This window comes from Vanessa tameamea, chromosome 8 (assembly GCF_037043105.1).
Source record: "Vanessa tameamea isolate UH-Manoa-2023 chromosome 8, ilVanTame1 primary haplotype, whole genome shotgun sequence".
NCBI classification, from domain to species: domain Eukaryota; kingdom Metazoa; phylum Arthropoda; class Insecta; order Lepidoptera; family Nymphalidae; genus Vanessa; species Vanessa tameamea.
Window position 1 is genome coordinate 6,872,558 of NC_087316.1, and position 15,771 is coordinate 6,888,328.

General features: G+C 37.9%; 1 protein-coding gene across 1 annotated transcript in view; it reads left to right on the plus strand.

Annotated features, from left to right (window-relative positions):
- The window catches only part of LOC113399940 (uncharacterized), a 97,000-nt gene that overhangs the window by 38,338 nt on the left and 42,891 nt on the right, over positions 1–15,771 (plus strand). The window contains exons 33-58 of the mRNA XM_064215681.1: positions 16–1,167; positions 1,254–1,592; positions 1,682–2,941; positions 3,081–3,386; positions 3,539–3,853; positions 3,966–4,283; positions 4,367–4,678; positions 4,756–5,067; positions 5,156–5,467; positions 5,557–5,871; positions 5,969–6,283; positions 6,364–6,690; positions 6,762–7,073; positions 7,279–7,599; positions 7,687–8,001; positions 8,215–8,538; positions 8,647–8,961; positions 9,864–10,196; positions 10,275–10,574; positions 10,653–10,976; positions 11,048–11,986; positions 12,082–13,023; positions 13,209–13,520; positions 13,973–14,281; positions 14,360–14,674; positions 15,419–15,739. Of these exons, the coding sequence (XP_064071751.1) occupies positions 16–1,167; positions 1,254–1,592; positions 1,682–2,941; positions 3,081–3,386; positions 3,539–3,853; positions 3,966–4,283; positions 4,367–4,678; positions 4,756–5,067; positions 5,156–5,467; positions 5,557–5,871; positions 5,969–6,283; positions 6,364–6,690; positions 6,762–7,073; positions 7,279–7,599; positions 7,687–8,001; positions 8,215–8,538; positions 8,647–8,961; positions 9,864–10,196; positions 10,275–10,574; positions 10,653–10,976; positions 11,048–11,986; positions 12,082–13,023; positions 13,209–13,520; positions 13,973–14,281; positions 14,360–14,674; positions 15,419–15,739 (11,265 nt within the window). The remainder of the gene's footprint in view (positions 1–15; positions 1,168–1,253; positions 1,593–1,681; positions 2,942–3,080; positions 3,387–3,538; positions 3,854–3,965; positions 4,284–4,366; positions 4,679–4,755; positions 5,068–5,155; positions 5,468–5,556; positions 5,872–5,968; positions 6,284–6,363; positions 6,691–6,761; positions 7,074–7,278; positions 7,600–7,686; positions 8,002–8,214; positions 8,539–8,646; positions 8,962–9,863; positions 10,197–10,274; positions 10,575–10,652; positions 10,977–11,047; positions 11,987–12,081; positions 13,024–13,208; positions 13,521–13,972; positions 14,282–14,359; positions 14,675–15,418; positions 15,740–15,771) is intronic.

Consider the following 15,771-nt stretch of genomic DNA (forward strand, 5'->3'; position numbering starts at 1 on the left):
ATTGTTTTGTTTTAGTTCCGGAAGGTAATGAGTGTGAACCTAACCCATGTGGACCATTTACTGGTTGCAGAATTGTAGATAATAAACCAGCATGTTTCTGTCTTCCAAATTATGAAGGAAACCCTCCTCGACAACCTTGTCGTCTACCAAATAATCCTTGTAATCCTTCTCCTTGTGGTCCTAATACACAATGTACAGTTTTATCGAATGGTTTTTCAAAATGCACTTGCTTACAAGGCTACGTAGAGAGTCCAAATACAGTACGTGGCTGTGTCGAGACACGCAATCCTTGTGAACCTAATACCTGTGGCCTTGGGGCGCGTTGTGATCCAAACAGGACACCCGCATGTTACTGTCCAGAAAACACAAGAGGAAATGCCTACAAATCTTGTAATCATGAATCTGGGTTGCCCGTATCTTTTCTCTGCCAACCTGGAAATTGTGGTGAAAATGCGGATTGTTACGTCAGTAACAACAGAGAAATGTGTTTCTGTAGAGCTGGATTTATTGGAGATCCTTATATTGGCTGCCAACCTCAAAAAACTCCTTGTAGTCCAAACCCTTGTGGACCTCAATCTCTGTGCAATATTCAATATGATGGGCAAGCACTATGTACTTGTATAGAAGGAAGCACTGGTGACCCTTACAGTTTGGAGGGCTGCCATTCCAGGGAATGTGAAATTGATGACGAATGTTCACTGGACAAAGCTTGCATTGGTTACGCATGTCGTGACCCATGTCCAGGAGTATGTGGTCTTAACGCTGAGTGTCATGTGGAATCACATCATCCTGTTTGTGTATGCGAAGACGGATTGATAGGAAATCCTTTAGTTTGTTGCTTAGAACCTGAAGAGCAAAAAAGTAATAGCCCTTGTAGTAAAATACAATGCGGTATCAATGCGATCTGTCAAGATGTTGGCAATAAGGCTTTATGTTCATGTCTTCCGGACTTTTCTGGAGATCCAACCAAGGAATGTAAACCAGAATGCCTTATGAATTCAGACTGCTCACCTAACGAGGCTTGTATTAATCGAAAATGTACAGATCCTTGTCTGCAAAGTAACATCTGTGGAATAAATGCAGTTTGTTTATGTTCAGATCATACAGTTTCGTGCTTGTGTCCTGACGGATATATAGGAGATCCATTAGTTCAATGTTTATACAGGCGTATGTATTTTTTAAATTTTTTTGATCTCTTCAGTTAATAATCTTTTTTTTTTATATTTGTTTAAATCATAATATTATACTTTCAGCCATAATTATTGCACAAGACAATACGACAGCTCAACCATGTGCACCAAATCCGTGTGATCCCAATTCTCTTTGTGATACATACGGAGATAAATTTGCTGTATGTAATATGTGCGTTGGTTCTAACGCCATCAATAACCCAGGATGTAGACCCGAGTGTGTGTTAAATTCAGACTGTGCATTTAATAAATTCTGTTTAAAAAACAAGTGTGTAGATCCATGTCCTGGCTCATGCGGTGTTAATGCTGAATGTACAATAGTATATAATCATGATCCGATTTGTAAATGCAAAAACGGTTTTGAAGGAAATCCATATGAGCATTGTAAATTTACAACACAACGTAAGTTGATAGAAAACTAAATGTCTTTGTATTTAATTTCATATTTAATCATTTACTTTATTCACAACTATTCTTCTTTCTTGTTTCAGCCGTGCTGACAGAATCTTGTGACAATATTCGCTGTGGAGCCAATGCTATTTGCCTAAATATGAATGAAGCTCTGACTTGTAAATGTTTACCTGGTTTCTTTGGAAATCCTTATCTTTCGTGTAGACCTGAATGTGTCGTTAATAGTGATTGTTCCTCAAAACTAGCTTGTATAAACAATAAGTGTGAAAATCCTTGTGAAAATGTTTGCGGAGTCGGTGCACTTTGTGAAACTGTAAACCATCATGCTGTTTGCTATTGTGCATCGGGTCAGACTGGTGATCCTTACATTCGGTGTCAAAATAATCCTGTAACTACACCTACATTATCTATATGCGACCCATCACCTTGTGGACCATATAGTCGTTGTCTGGTATCACCATCTGGTTTTGCAGTCTGCTCCTGTTTACCAGGCTTCCGTGGTGTTCCTCCAATGTGTCAACCAGAATGTGTTAGTAATTCTGACTGCCCACAAAAAGAAACTTGTGTTAACCAAAGATGTATCGATCCATGTCATGGAAGTTGTGGCATAGGTGCTCATTGCGTTGTAGTTAACCACAATCCGATATGTAGTTGTGGACCGGGAGAAACAGGAGATCCTTTCACAGTTTGTACAGCATTTAACGAAAATGGACCTAATGAAAAAAATCCGTGCCTACCATCACCATGCGGACCCAATTCAGTTTGTGAAATAAAATCTAATCATCCTGTATGTTCTTGTCAACCAAATTATTCTGGATCACCACCGTATTGTAGGCCAGAATGCATTATAAGCCAGGAGTGCCCACCAAATCGAGCTTGCATAAATGAAAAATGCGCTGATCCATGTATAGGATCCTGTGGTAACAACGCTGTATGCAACGTGGTAAACCACACTCCATTATGTAGCTGCTTAGAAGGATACAAAGGTGACGCCTTTATTGGATGTATAGCAGTATCAAAAGATGATACTGCTTCCCCCTGCAATCCATCGCCTTGTGGTGAAAACACAGTTTGTACTGTAACAAATAATGCCGCTAGATGTTCATGTATACCACCTAATATTGGTAATCCTTATGCTGGCGGTTGTCGACCAGAATGTACTCTTAATTCAGATTGTCCAAATCATCTAGCTTGTTTATCTAACCACTGCCGGGATCCTTGTAAAGATTTATGCGGCGTTAATGCAGAGTGTATTGTTACAAACCATGTTCCTGTTTGCACATGTTTCAAAGGATATGAAGGTGACCCATTCTCTTCCTGTCGTCGAATTTATGCAGTCCGTAAGTGATTCAATACATATTTTCTTATAAAATCTTACAAAATATATTTCATACAGCCTTTATAGTCATGAGTAACAACGTAATAAGCCATATTAATTTTTGGTACAATTAAGAAATAACGCTTTCTTTTTTGCTACAGCGACACCTATCAATCCGTGCGAACCTTCACCTTGTGGCCCCAACAGCGATTGTCACGTGGTCAGCAATCGAGCGGCGTGCTCATGTCGCGCCGGTTATCTCGGCGTTCCTCCTGCTTGTCGTCCTGAGTGTGCTGTAAACTCAGACTGCCCTACGACAAAGGCTTGCATAAATCAAAAATGCAGAGATCCTTGCATTCACAGTTGCGGTGTAGATGCTCGTTGCCACGTTGTCAGTCATAATCCGATTTGCATGTGTCCAGAAAATATTCCCGAAGGCGATCCCTTTATACGCTGTTACAAAAAAAGTAAGTAATTTTTCAAGAATATATTTTTGTCCATTTAAAAAAGAAACCCATTGAGATTTCAGGGTTAAAAGAAATATCTCACTATTTTTTTTACTTATCTTTAAATTAAATGAAAAATAAACAATCATATATTAATATATAATTTTTCTTAGGTATCATGCATCCAGCTCCAGACCCTTGCTTGCCATCGCCATGCGGACCGCATTCAACTTGCCGAAGCGAGACAGGCAGGGCAGTATGTGCGTGTGAGCCAGGTACTCTAGGCGCTCCTCCTGCCTGTCGACCTCAGTGTCTTATAAACCAGGATTGCCCACTTTCTCTTGCTTGCTTGAGTGGCACCTGTGTTAATCCATGCGTCGGTTCCTGTGGATTTAACACCCGTTGTGTGGTACAAAATCATCAGCCAATATGCTCGTGTGACAATGGCTTTTCAGGAGACCCGTTCTCCGGTTGCAGTCTCCTCAAAAGTAAGTTTATTTGATATAACCTGATTTAAAATTATATGCACGTTAGCTTTAATTTTCCTGCATGAGACTGTAGAAAAACTTCATCAAATGTATCTGTTAAACGGAATTTCAGCTCCTAAAGAGGTTTCCCGACATCCTTGCAACCCATCACCTTGTGGATCTAATGCTATTTGTAAAGAACGAAATGGTGCTGGTGCGTGTACTTGCATTAATGACTTTTACGGAGATCCTTATCTAGGCTGTAGACCTGAGTGTGTTATGAATTCAGACTGTTCTATTGACAGAACATGTTTTAATAATAAATGTGTAGATCCTTGCCCGGGTACATGTGGACAAAACGCAGAATGTAGAGTCACAAATCATGCACCTTCATGTTATTGTTTATCTGGATATAATGGAAATCCTCTTCATGCATGCACTCCTGTTATAAGTAAGCCTCTTTCTCTTTCTTTGTTATCTTATACTTTATTTTCATTCTATGTACAACCTTTTATATCTTTTCTTACAATACAGCTCTTCCGGAACCGATAGATCCATGCCACCCTTCGCCCTGTGGCCCTTACAGTAAATGTCGTACGTTTAATGATCACGCGGTTTGTACGTGTCTTGATATTTGTGTCGGTTCTCCACCGAATTGTCGACCTGAATGTATTGTCAGTTCCGACTGTCGCCCAAGTAAAGCGTGTATAAATAATAAATGTCAAGATCCTTGTCCTGGTACTTGTGGGATTAACGCTGAATGTCAAGTTGTGAACCACAATCCTATATGCAGTTGTGGAAGTGATTATACTGGCGATCCGTTTGTAAGGTGTTTTTTAGAAGACAGTAAGTTTATCAGTTTTTAATTAGAAAAACGTTTTAACACAATAATTTTCATTATATATAAATTAATTAAATTTCAGAAAAAATGACTCCAATCGATAACTGTTTACCTAATCCTTGTGGTCCACATTCGCAATGCCGTGATTTAAATGGAATCCCCGTATGTTCGTGTTTAAATAATTATATAGGACAACCACCAAATTGTCGACCAGAATGCGTAATGAGTGTTGAATGCCCAAGTAACTTGGCATGTATTTCTGGAAAATGCAATGATCCTTGTCCAGGTTCTTGTGGTTTTCATGCAATATGTAATGTTGTAAAACATATACCTATATGTACTTGTGACCGAGGCTATACGGGTGATCCATTCTCTGGATGTTCAATTGCTCCTAGTAAGTTGAAACTTGAGGAATAGTTTGAGTACAGAAAATATAGTCTAAGATTATCTTTACAAATAATAATAACTCTGTACTATTTTAGCTATCGAACCACATCTTGAAAGTCCATGCTCTCGATCTCCTTGTGGGGTAAACGCTGTTTGCAAAGAAAGACATGGTATTGGTTCTTGTTCATGTCTACCTGAATATTACGGCGATCCTTATATTGAGTGCCGACCAGAATGTGTTTTAAATTCTGACTGTTCAAAAGATAGAGCTTGTATAAATAATAAATGCAAAGATCCATGTCCTGGAGTTTGTGGTATGAACGCAGAATGTCGTGTGAATAATCACGCTCCGGCTTGTGCATGTCTGTTGGGTTATGAAGGAAACCCATTCACATCATGTTACATAAGTGAGAATATATTTTTTAATATATTTTATGAAAGTATTTTCTTAATTATATCTGTAAATTAAGATATGATCTCCTTTTTTTTCTTTTAGGCCCTATTGAAAAACCTACTGATCCATGCTTACCGTCACCTTGTGGACCTTACAGTCATTGTCACGCTAACTCTGGGCACGCTATTTGTTCATGCCAGGAAGAATATTTTGGTTCCTCTCCCAATTGCCGCCCCGAGTGTATGGTCAGTAGTGATTGTATGCCAAACAAAGCATGCATAAATAAAAAGTGCAGTGATCCGTGTATTGGAGTGTGCGGTACAAACGCAAAATGTACAGTCGTCAATCATAATGCTTTATGTAGTTGCCCTCAGAACTATATCGGTGATCCATTTGTCAATTGTGCCTATGAAAAAAGTAAGATAAATTTATTTCCAAGCAATAAAATAATAAATATACATAAATTTAAATTTTTCTCTTTGAGTCCGTTTTTAAGCAATCTTCACTATTTTAGGACCAGAATCAAAGCCGTCTGGTAATCCCTGTATACCCACACCATGTGGACCAAATTCGCAATGTCGAGTGGTAGGAGAGACTCCAGCTTGTTCTTGTAAATCAGGTTATATTGGAAGGGCCCCTAACTGTCGCCCAGAATGTATTCATGATGAAGAATGTCCCAGCAATCTTGCTTGCATTAGTGAAAAATGTTTAAGTCCATGCGATGGCTCATGTGGATCAAATGCTAATTGTATTGTAATTGCACATAAAGCAGTTTGTCACTGTCGAGAAAGTTATACTGGAGATCCTTTTAGAGGATGTTATTTTATAGGTAAGTTAACGGTTATCGACCATAAAATCGATTGTAGATTGTATTTATTATTTTATAATAAATTATATTTAAATATACAGTGACAGTACCAAGTGAAGATGAAACAAATCCCTGTAATCCATCTCCGTGTGGACCAAATGCGAAATGTACTGAAAAATATAATGCCGGTGCTTGTACTTGTTTACCGGGATACTTAGGAGATCCATATCTTGGATGTCGTCCCGAATGCGTCACAAACAACGATTGTCCGTTAGAACAAGCTTGCTCAAACAATAAATGTGTAAATCCTTGTCAAGGGGCATGTGGAGTACACGCAATATGCAATGTTGCACATCACAATCCTATTTGCTTGTGCATTGATGGTTACGACGGCAATCCTATAGTATCCTGTCATCCTGAAAGACAACGTAAGCAACATCAATTAAAACTATGGATTTTATAAAGTAACGATAAATATTTACCTTATATTATATTGTAGCCTCACAGCAAGACCTAAATCCTTGCGTGCCGTCTCCCTGTGGACCCTATAGTAATTGTAAGGAATTTAATGGACACGGAGTTTGTTCTTGTCAAGAGGGCTATGTGGGATCACCGCCAACATGCCGGCCTGAATGCGTTACTAGTACAGACTGTCCGCAGCACCAAGCATGTATAAAACAAAAGTGCAAAGATCCATGCCCGGGTACCTGTGGAGTTAATGCTCGATGTCAAGCTATAAACCATAATCCAATTTGTACTTGTAAAGCAGGATTTACTGGTGACCCATTCGTAGTTTGTCAATTAGAGCCAAGTAAGAATATTACGATCACCATACTAAAAAACAAAAAAATAAATATAATTGATATAAAAAAAATGTGTTTGATATATAATTGAATATTTTATTTTTAATAACCTCAAGTTTGCATGATTTTATTATTGTACTTTCTATGTTTCTTTTATTTCTGAACTTTTTTCTTTTTCTATATTTTCTTAATTTATTATACTTTCTTTCTTAGAGCCTATCTTTATGGGACCTAAAGGAAATCCATGTATACCATCACCATGCGGTCCATATTCTCAATGTAAAGTAGTCGGAGAAGCGCCTGCATGTTCTTGCTTACCAAATTTCATTGGTATTGCACCCAACTGTAGACCTGAATGTTCTATCAATGCTGAATGCTCTGGTAATCTTGCATGCCAAAATGAAAAATGTGTAAATCCTTGTCCTGGTTCTTGCGGCTTTAACGCCGAATGTACTGTAGCGAATCATGTAGCATTATGTAATTGTTTGCCGGGACACACAGGTGATCCATTCAGTGGATGTTCATATATTGAATGTAAGTTATAGGAATTGTGTTTTTCATTTTGACCTGTACCTCTCATGCACACATTACAAATTATACTAACTAATTTATATGTACCAGATACATCAGAGCCGCCACCGAATCCATGCAATCCATCACCATGTGGTGCTAACGCGCTATGTAAGGAACGAAACGGAGTTGGATCTTGCTCCTGCTTGCCAGAATATTTTGGAGACCCATATACAGGCTGTCGCCCAGAATGTGTTTCTAATTCCGATTGTGATCGCAATAAAGCCTGTTCTAATAATAGATGTAAAGATCCGTGTCCGGGATCTTGTGGAATGAATGCCGAATGTAGAACTGTAAACCACTCACCGACGTGTACCTGTCTTTACGGATATTCAGGAAATCCATTAACAAAGTGTGAATTAGAACGTGAGTATTTTTAGTTATACATATTATAAAAGTATATAATAAGCAGCGTATATATCATTTATCTTTAACCCGAGTACGCTAACTGTTAAAACTATCCCGGTACTAAATCATGGGTAAAGGTACGTCTTAGTAAAAAAATATTCTTTGAATATCAGACATCAAACATTGATGGGATTTCTTTGTATTTATACTAAATAAAACTTTTAATTTTAGCTATCTCAGGTATAGATGAAAAACAGCTAGATCCTTGTCAACCTTCACCATGCGGACCCAACAGTCTATGTCGTGCAGTGAATGGTCATAGCGTCTGCACGTGTGATATTGGTTATATCGGAACTCCGCCCTCATGCAGGCCCGAATGCATAGTCAGCTCTGAGTGTCCACAAGATAAAGCGTGTGTTAATAAGAAATGCATAGATCCTTGTCCAAACACGTGTGGGCTAAATGCGCGCTGTCAAGTTGTTACGCATAATCCTATTTGCAGTTGTACATCAGGATTTACGGGAGATCCGTTTACTAAATGTAGCCCCGAAGAAAGTAAGTTATTTTAAATAAACCATTTTAATAATGTGTTTAAAAAGACAGCAACATGAATTTTATTCTATGTAACTTTGCCGTTGAATTTACAAGGTAAAAATATTTTAGGAACAGTGCCAACAAATCCATGTGTTCCTTCACCTTGTGGACCAAATTCTGAGTGCCGCGTTATTGGAGACCAAGCTGCCTGTTCTTGTCTACCTAACTATATAGGCCGAGTTCCCAACTGCAGACCCGAATGTACAATTGATGCAGAATGTCCAAGTAATGCTGCTTGTCAAAATGAGCGTTGTAAAGATCCTTGTCAAGGGACGTGTGGATCAAATACACTTTGTTTAACAGTAAATCATAAACCAATGTGCACATGTCAACAAGGATTCACCGGAGATGCCTTTATATCTTGCACGCAACTAATCATATCATGTATGTATGATTTTAATTAATTGTTTGTATTTAATTTTGTAATTTAAAAATAAACCGGCTTTGAAATTATTATCACCATAAACAAGAGTTTTTTCGTCATACTAGGTTAATTGGGATTATAATAAAACGAATAAAAGTTTACAATAGTAAATAAAAAATAGTGTCTAAATTATAAATCAAAAGAATGCCGCTATCATGGATAAGACCATACGCAACGAGAGAGAGACAGTACCTCAAATCGCGTTTCAATGATTAGATCAGGGTAAAAATCGCTCTCACGATAATACATCATCAGTTATCAGTGTGGGCTCAAATCCAACTCCGACCTTAAATTTTGTGACATGGTTTCTCGTTTTGAATTTATTGACTTAGTTATTTTTGATTACACATTTATATATTTTTTAGTGCATAATAATTTTATTAAACATTATTATGCGCTAAAAAATTTGTCTTATCATGAGGCTGTAAATTATGTTTAAATAAAAAAATGGTTAGTAGGTATAAACTTTTAGCTGTTTCGAATAAGTATGGAGATGGTGGAATTCACTAGATACTTTATTTATTTATATATAATAATTAAAATTTAACATAATCGAATGTTCTAGTAACAATTTTGTTTGGTATAGAGTCCTTTCCATTCCGAACAGTCTTAGTGAGCGCTCTTTGGGTATTTTGTTTGTCTTTTGATCGAGAGTATTCTGTGATACATAAGTACATGTATGTTTAATCTTAATCTAAACTTTTTTTCAACCATGAATGTCTTACAATTAGTAATATTTTTTTTTCTTTATTTATTATTTTGGAAAAGATTATTATCGATTACAAAGTCAACCTGTATATATATATTTATAATTTTAGAGTAATTTTTTGTTAGAATATATGTTTGTAACAATTATTTTTAGCTACCGAGATGACACCAACGTCCAGTCCCTGTACCCCCTCCCCTTGCGGGCCTAACGCAGAATGTCGTGAGTATAACGGTGCAGGTGCCTGTTTTTGCTCAGAAGGTTACGAAGGTGATCCATACGGCTCAAATGGTTGTCGAAGAGAATGTGAAAATAATGATGATTGTGCTTATAACTTAGCCTGCACACGATTTAAATGTATAGACCCATGTCCTAGAACGTGTGGTCAATTAGCTCAATGCACCGTCGAAAATCATGTTCCTATTTGCTCTTGCCCACTTGGATTCACTGGAGATCCATTCTTCCAATGTAGAGAAATAGTTCTAGAACGTAAGTGTTTCCCAATATTTTAATTAATAATGTTTAGCATGGAATCAAAAGAAGAAACTAATAATTTTTCATTTTTAGCTACACCAGTACAAAATCCCTGTGAACCTACACCCTGTGGTCCTAATAGTCAATGTAGACAGGTCAACATGCAAGCTGTTTGTTCTTGTTTACCAAACTATATTGGTTCGCCACCATCATGCCGACCTCAATGTGTTGTAAATAGTGAATGTGACACATCGAAAGCTTGTATCAATCAAAAATGTGACGACCCCTGTCCAAATACTTGTGGCCTCCGAGCTCATTGCCTTGTAAAAAATCATAACCCTATATGCACATGTCCAGCAAGCATGACAGGAGATCCATTTACACAATGTTACAGTAGGTTTTCTTTACTTGTTTAATAACAATTTTATTACGCGGATGATAATTTGTAATTAATAATAAAAACATTTACAGCAATTCCACCGAAACCCGAGCAACAACCATCATGTACACCATCACCTTGTGGTCCACACTCACGTTGTCAACTATTAGCTAGTGGACCGGCGTGTTCTTGTTTACCAGGATACATAGGGTCCCCACCATCTTGTAGACCAGAATGTGCAATAAATTCTGAGTGTCCTGCATCTTTAGCTTGTGTAAGACAAAAGTGTGAAGACCCTTGTCCTGGTTCATGTGGAGTTGAAGCGAATTGTCACGTTCTAAATCATGTAGCCGTATGTGTTTGTAATGAAGGATATACTGGAGATCCATTCTCTAGGTGTACACAAATAACTGAAGGTTCGGTATATTTTATTAAAAAATGTTTATTTGGCTTCTGATCATCGATTAATAATAAAAAATAATTACAGCTCCTACGACACCAGTTCCATCAGATCCTTGCAACCCTTCTCCTTGTGGACCAAATGCACAGTGTGATAATGGTTTTTGCACATGTTTACCTAATTATAGTGGAAATCCATATGAATCATGTAGACCAGAATGTACCGGTAGTCAAGAATGTCCAAGAGACAAAGCTTGTTTCAGAAATAAATGCCTTGATCCGTGCCCTGGAGTCTGCGGTCAAAATGCTAAATGTGATGTAATAAACCATATACCGAGTTGTTCTTGCATGACTGATTATACTGGTAATCCATTTATACATTGTCAACCTATGGAAAAAGAAAAAGCATTGCCGAAAGATCCATGTCACCCATCTCCATGCGGACCAAATAGCATATGTAGAACAAAGGAAAACACGGCAGTTTGTGCTTGCATAGAGGGTTTTACAGGCTCGCCTCCAGCATGTAGACCAGAATGTGTCGTCAGTTCTGAATGTCCTTCAACCAAAGCATGCGTTAATCAAAAGTGCATTAACCCTTGTATCAATGCTTGTGGAATATCAGCACGTTGCGAAGTTATAAATCATAGTCCTATTTGTAGTTGTAATTCAGGTCAAACAGGTGATCCATTCAAAAGTTGTTATGATATTGTTGCTATGCTACCCGACCCAGTAGATGCTTGTAATCCTTCACCATGTGGACCGAATGCTCTATGTATGGAACGAAATGGCAAAGCTAATTGTCGATGCGCAGATGATTATGTTGGGCAACCACCAAATTGTAGACCAGAATGTGTCATTAATCCTGACTGTCCTTCTAATCAAGCATGTATAAGAAATAAATGTATAGATCCTTGCCCTGGCTCTTGTGGCGTCAATGCAGATTGTATTATTGTAAGCCATACTGTTTCTTGTCTCTGCAAAGACAAATATACTGGAAATCCTTTCTTGCACTGTGTGCCTTTAGAAGGTAAATATATTACTCAAAAGTAACAATCATACTAAAAGTTATTACTAATTCTATAAATAGTAGCATTTTTTTATTTAATTTTACTTTTATTGCAGAAAATATTATCACACCATGTGACCCATCTCCCTGTGGAGCTAATGCAGTATGTAGTCATAGAGATGGCGCTGGGGCATGCTCTTGTCTAGAAGGATACCAAGGAAATCCATATGAAGGTTGTCGACCTGAATGCGTTCTAAGTTCAGATTGTTCGGCTGATAAAGCCTGCATAAGAAATAAATGCTCAGATCCATGTCCAGGAATATGTGGAACATTTGCAGAATGTACAGTCGTGAATCATGTTCCAACATGTGCTTGTGTGAAGGACTATACAGGAAATCCATTTGTACAATGCGTCAAAAAAGAAATTATACATGACATAAGACCGTGTCAACCTTCACCTTGTGGGCCAAACAGTATATGTAGAGAGAATGGCGAATTAGCATCATGTGAATGCCTTCCGGAATATAGAGGAGCTCCTCCCGACTGTCGACCCGAATGTACTGTTAGTAGTGAATGTCCATCAGATCGAGCTTGTCATAAATTAAAATGTGCCGATCCTTGTAGAGGAACTTGTGGACTAAGTGCACATTGTCAAGTTGTCAATCACAGTCCTTTATGTAGTTGTCCCGCTGGAACAACTGGTGATCCATTTACAATGTGTCGCGAGGTACAATATTCAATAATTGAAAAAGAAACACCTATACAACCATGTCAACCAAGTCCTTGCGGACCGTACAGCGAATGCCGATCGTTAAATGGTAATCCATCGTGTTCTTGTGTGATTGGTTATATCGGAGCTCCTCCAAACTGTCGTCCAGAGTGCCTCGTAAATACTGATTGTCCATCACAGCAAGCATGTATTGCAGAAAAATGTAGAAATCCTTGTGAAGGCTCTTGTGGTTTTAAAGCAGATTGCCGAGTTCAAGATCACATACCAATCTGCAGTTGTCCATTGGGTTTCTCTGGTGATCCATTTATTCAGTGCTCAGAAATATTAGGTAAGCTTATTAAAAAAAGCTGTTAATTTGTTTATGATACTTTCAAATGTATACATTCATTTATATATTATCGATTAGGCTTAGATTACTAAGCCTAATCGATTTTAGACTTAGATTAATAAGATAATATATAAATGAAGATAGATTGAAAAATATGATATAATTTAATGATTTCTCTTTTACAGTAACACCTACTCCGGCATCAGATCCATGTAATCCATCACCATGCGGTAGCAATGCTGTATGCGAGGCAGGAGCATGTTCGTGTGCCATCGGCTATTTCGGTGATCCTTACACGGGATGTCGACTAGAATGCTCTACGAATGGCGAATGTTCCCCAACTCGTGCTTGTCAAGGTGGAAAATGTGTGGATCCGTGTCCAGGTGCTTGTGGTACTGGAGCAACTTGTTCTGTTTACAACCACATACCATCATGCACCTGCCCACCAAATACATCAGGAGATCCATTCACATTTTGTACAGAAATAGTTAAACACGGTAAGGTTTACTAATAATTCAGGCACTTAAAAAATAGGGATTGAATTTTTTTTTAGTACAGTTCCGATACATGTATGACTATTGGCGCGATACTGATTTCATTATAACATTTTTGTTTTTATTCTTAAACTTTATTTAAACAAACTATCTTTCATTGTACGCATTGTCGTGATCGACACAGACGTTTGTAAATTATTAATAATACCACAAGAATTACCAGGCATTTAGGTAATCTTAATACTATAACGACGGAAACATGATAAAAAACCTTGATATACCTAATTATAGCTTTATTGTTATTTTTTGCTTGCCAAAAAGCGGATTTGGTTATTATCATACATACCAAATTACAAATTAATTATTATTTAATAACTAAGTACATTAACAGAAATAAAATCAATCTTAAATTAATTTAACTATTAATAAAAATAAAATTTATACTTAAATTACAGAAAACCCAAAATCACCATGCAGTCCATCACCATGCGGACCTTACAGCGAATGTACAGTGAGTGTGAACGGTGCAGCAGCATGTTCTTGCAGAGCTGGACATATTGGTTCTCCACCATCATGTCGACCCGAATGCTTAGTAAGCTCGGAATGTAAGCTCCAAATGGCCTGTGTGGACCGCCGATGCCGCGATCCGTGTGAAGGTGCATGTGGACGCGGTGCTCGTTGCCAAGTTATCGCACACAGTCCTATCTGTACATGTAATGATGGATTCACAGGCGATCCATTTACTTATTGCTACCCCTCTCCAGGTAAAGATAACTACAATATATAATAAACGAAAACGAATAAAATCATATTCATAATTATGACTTTTTGTAATGTTTCAGCACCACCATTGGCTCCGATTGACCCTTGTGAGCCTTCTCCTTGTGGACCAAACTCCATATGCATTAAAGCTGGAGACATGCCTGCCTGTAGTTGCCAACCAAACTATATTGGGTCTCCACCAAATTGCCGTCCCGAATGCACAATAAGTGCTGAATGTCCTGCTGTCCTTGCGTGCGTTGGTCAGAAGTGCAAAAATCCCTGCGTAGATGCTTGCGGTCCCGGTGCAACATGCACCGTGGTAGATCACCGTGCAACTTGTGCTTGTGAATTGGGTTTCGAAGGTGATCCTTTCCAAGGTTGTTCGCGAACAAAAGGTAAGACTTTGAAAACAAATGTTGTTTTAAATGTTTTCATAACCATAAATTATTGTAAAAGATGTAAAGCGAAATGGACAGATATAATTATCAGAGATATATTATTTAGAAGGTAATTTGTGTTAAAGTTAAAAATCATTAACATTACGAAACCATGGTAAAGATAAAAAATGCTGTTAACCATCCAGCTTTGCAAAGCGTGATTACACGCTATAAATTGTGTGCTTAAAAATATTGTTTTCGGTCACGCCTTACACGGTTTACTAATTTGAAATGGAATTGTATGGATGTTTAGCCTCGGTAGCTGGTTGGCGACCATGCCCGCTGATCAGTTTATGGGCAAAATCATCAATGCAATGCTCATTTATATGCTTGGAAATAAAACATAAACATTCGGAAATGGAGGGTTAGGATATTTTTCTAATCGTTTAGATTTCTTAAGTGCTTTCAGAATATAAGGGACGTAACATATTATATAATAACTTATTTTGTGAAATTAATGCCTTGCTTATTTGATTGGAGCACGCGGAGATAACAAAGCACTTACAGTAAGCTTAGGCCGTTCACTGAGACGGCCGCTTTTTGATGGGCGGCTAAATAGAAACGCTGTCATCGGATTAGAGAGGTCACTAAATGTCGCCGAGCCCAACAAGCTTCGACTAACGCTTAGGAAGAAGTAAGTGCTTCTACGGTGACTGAATAAACCTGGGTAAGTGTATTCATTTAATTAAATTAATATTTCAGTTCCATCAAAATTTGAATACCTTAATCCATGTGAACCATCGCCTTGCGGTGCAAATGCTGATTGTAAAGTACAAGGAAATGCAGGATCATGCACATGTCTACCGGATTATTTTGGTGACCCATACCAAGGTTGCAGACCTGAATGCTTAGTCGATTCTGATTGTCCTTTGGCCTTAGCATGTAATAGAAACAAATGTGTTGATCCTTGCCCTGGAGTTTGTGGTTATAATGCCGATTGTTACGTTGCCAATCATAAACCTACCTGTAACTGTAAATATGGTTACACTGGAAATCCCTTATCGATGTGTACTATTTTGCGTGGTAAGTAATCCAAACTATAAATATTGTTAAAA